Source organism: Rutilus rutilus (genome assembly GCF_951802725.1).
Source record: "Rutilus rutilus genome assembly, chromosome: 15".
Classification (NCBI taxonomy): Eukaryota; Metazoa; Chordata; class Actinopteri; order Cypriniformes; family Leuciscidae; genus Rutilus; species Rutilus rutilus.
This window is the reverse complement of record NC_140220.1, coordinates 29519591-29523417: the sequence shown is the minus strand read 5'-3', so window position 1 is coordinate 29523417 and position 3827 is coordinate 29519591. Positions and strand designations below refer to the sequence as shown.

The 3827-nt window shown below is 42.6% G+C and overlaps 1 protein-coding gene across 1 annotated transcript; it reads right to left on the bottom strand.

Moving 5' to 3' along the window:
- Positions 1–1041: 1041 nt before the first annotated feature.
- Positions 1042–3827, bottom strand: ccn2a (cellular communication network factor 2a). Its single transcript, XM_084431601.1, has 5 exons — positions 3488–3827; positions 3027–3243; positions 2682–2933; positions 2300–2511; positions 1042–2209 (listed from the first exon to the last, which is right to left on the bottom strand). Exons 1-5 carry the CDS (start codon positions 3539–3541, stop codon positions 1913–1915), a joined length of 1032 nt encoding a protein of 343 aa, XP_084287727.1. The 5' UTR covers positions 3542–3827; the 3' UTR covers positions 1042–1912.

The window sequence follows — 3827 nt, the reverse complement described above, 5'->3', positions numbered from 1 at the left end:
TTTGCCATTTTTGCCATTTGTACATCCTTCTCATTAATGTACGTTTAAGAGCTAAGACCCCCTCTGTTAAACCCACTGCCTCACAGCCAAATATCTACACATATTTTAGTTACTGTCCCTTTTTAAAACCGTTTACTATCTCCTCTGTTTACTGTTTACTACTTTCTTCTTTTGCATGTACATCTGTTTCTCTGTGTGCTTTCTGTCTGACCCCTGTGCAAACTCATTGGAAGTCTGAGAAGGTTTCTCAGTGTTTAATATTGTGCTAATGGTGTCTAAGAACCGTTTAAAAGGTTTTTATTGAAAGATTTTAATAATTGTATTCGGCAAGGATGTATGAAATGGATCAAATGTGGCAGTAAAGACTTGAATTGTTACAAAACATGTATTTAAAAAAAATGTTCTATTGATAAAAAATGTATCAGTTTCCACAAAAATATTAAGCAGCACAACATTGAAGCAGCACAACATTGATAATAAAAAGAAATGTTTCTTGTGCACCAAATCAGCATATTAGATTGATTTCTGAAGGATCACGTGACACTGAAGACTGGACTAATGATGCTGAAAATTCGGCTTTGCCGTCACAGGAATAAATTAAATTTTAAAATATAATCAAATAGAAGACAGTTATTTTAATTTGTACTAATATTTCACAATATTGCTGTTTTTTACTGTATTTTTGATGAAGTTAAGCTTAAGAGACTTTAAAACATTTAAGAAAAAAAAAATCTTACCCTACACTTTGAATGGTAGTGTATATCAGTTGTATATGTTTATGTTATGAGAGTGCAAATGAGAGTGTCTATTCACTGTCTGTTTTATACATTATCTATAGATGTATGTGTATAGGCATGTGTCAGGACTATGTGTGTGGTCTATGCAACTGTGTGGTCCGCAGTAGTCATTTAAAAATGGCATTGAAGTAAGTGTGAACATGAGAGGCCTTTGTGAAAACATGGTGGTGTTCATGTGTGGTTGACATCAGGTATAGAGGTAACTAGTTATATAAGAGGAAAAATGACTCGGAATATGGCAATGTTTATATAAAAAATATATTTATTTAAAACTACCAAAGTGAAAACATGTAACTTTTTGGTCACACTTCTCAATAAAAATATTGGACAAGCTGTACCAAGAACAGTCATGTCAGCACATGAAGCCATCATTAAACATGGTGAAGCAAGAAAATAAGAAAGACAAATGCTTTGAATTTAAATTAACTTAAGCTGTACAAAATATGTACATTATTTACAGCTTTCAAAAAAATAGATACTGTAATTAAAAAAAGAATGAAGCTACAATTCATCCAGTCTTTTTGACGGGGTACTGACTCTCTACCAACAGGAGGAGCCAGATAGTCGAAGTCAAACACTCAGTGCTATATTAACCTTCATAGTTCTTGGCCAAACTTCATGTCTCAGTTCAGCTCAATCAAACTCTGAGCCAACAAATTCAACTAAACGTAAGAGCACATCAGTTTTTCTGTCTCTTTCTTCCGCCTTCTCTCAGCTTGGTGAGGCGATTAGCTTCTGGGGTTAAAAGCTGCCATCTGTTTCTGCCCACCACAGTTTAGGGGAGGGGCTTGGCGTCATCTGCCAATCAGTGACACTGGGCGTCACAGAGTCGGACTATAGTGCAGTATTGTTTTTTAGGGGGCGTCCGAACTGAGCCCGGTCATTTTACAAACCCCACCCCCTAGCCTTAGACATCCACCATGACAAATTAATACACATACAGCATATAAATCCAGAGCCAATGTACAAGATACAAACACAAACACGCAAAAAGGCGTAAAATGAAAGCAACAAACCATAAAAAGACAAACAAGTACTTTGTGCTGAGATATGAGATGGATATCTGTTCAATTCAAGTGGACAGTCACTGCATGGAACTCCTTGCCGCCGTCGCCTCACGCCATGTCACCGACCATCTTCTTGTAGTACATGGACTCAAAGATGTCGTTCTCCCCGGGGCAGTTGTAGTGGCATGCGCAGGTCTTGATAAACATCATCTGTTTCTTCATGAATTGGCCGTCGGGGCACTTGAACTCCATGGGCAAGGTGGCGGTTCTGTGAGGGGTGCAGCAGCGACCATCCGTGCACACACCGCAGAACTTGGGTCGGTAAGATTTGGTAGTGGTGCAGCCAGAAATCTCAAACTTCATGGGTTTGGAGACACGTGGCGTGCGGATGCACTTCTTCCCTTTCTGTAAAGACATAGAATGAAAAATTAGCCATCAAGTTATGTGATGTCGTCATGGTGTTATGATTAGCTAGTTGGTAGGTTGCCCGCTTACCCTGATTTTCTCCTCCAGGTGTGACTCGCAAGGGCGGACCATGCAGAGGCGGGACTGCTTCTCCAGACGGCACTCGCGGTTGTCATTGGTGACACGGGTAGAGATTCCCAATCCGCAGGTCTTTGAGCACGCGCTCCATTCTGTGGTCTGAACCAGACAGTTCTCTCTCATCAAGGAGGGATCTGGCCCGTATGTCTCCTCCTCTCTATAAGCTACAAGACAAGACAAGACGTTACTCAACACATTCCGACCAGCAGCATGATGTCATCCTACTATTCATACCATTACATCATCGCACCGGTATTCATTCCAACCTCCTTAATGGCGACCATTACTGTGTAAATTTTGACTCAGAGAACAGTCAAGATCAAGGAATGCTCACCTGCCAAAACTGGTCCCACAAAGGTGTTCTGGGTAGGGGAGTCACACACCCACTCCTCGCAGCACTTCCCTGGAACCTTCACCCTGCGGGGCATCGGGCAGTCGGGGCTGGGAAGCCTGATGTCCATTCCACAGAGGGGCACGCAACCTACTGCACCGTCCAGACACGTGCACTGGTATTTACAACTGCTCTGGAAGGACTCTCCGCTGCGGTATACCATCCCACTGAACACACAAGTTGCACCTTCTCTGGCTGTGGAAAGCAGATGGAAGGGGGTTTACAACTCTGACTCAACTCAGCAACAATAGACTCAAGTATCTGTATGTCAAAAGCCAAGACCCTCACCTGTGCAGACCCCGATACGACGGTTGCTTGGGGAGCCGTAGTCACAGTAAAGGCCTTTGTGGGGGTCGCAAACATCTCGCTCTGTGCACAGCTCGCCCAGCTGCTTGGCACACACCCGGCAACACCCACAGGTGTCCGGCACCAGACTCACGCCGGGCGAACACTGGGGTGGCACATCAGGGCATAGGCACTGTCCACTGCATTCCTGAGCCACAGCCTGAGGAATAAGACACAATGTTCTAGTGAGAGTTTGTACATTTGCTCAGCATTGACCTTAAAGGAAATCTCTGAGGGGTTTCATTCTAGAAATAGAAATTTTGAGGAATTTCATGAGCTGTTTGTGTCTGACAAAAATCTGAAAATGTAACCTGATCACGCTATTTCATAATATTCTAGATCTCCACATGCATTCAGACATGATAGCTGTCTCGAGCTCATAATAGTGCATTAAAAGGACTTACCCATCTTAAGAAAGTCAGGCACAGCAGAGCAATCAGATTCATTCCAGAAAACATGATGATTTCTTCTTTACAATCTGTATCAAGAAAATCTTCTTTTGTGATCCTACAATGTCTTGCCTTCTCTTCTCAGAGAAGTCTTCTCTTCAGATTTGATCAAGTCGATCTCGTTGCGTAGTCTTTGAATCTAGTTCCTCCTGATCTTGTCGAGTGAAAGCTAGAGTTTAGCTTCGGTATGAAGTTTAAGCAGAGCCGAGTTGAGTGACTGTTGCTTCTCTCTGGAGGACTTGGAGTGTTCTGATTCTCCAGCAGCAGCTGAGCTACCTTTATACACGCTGCGCTG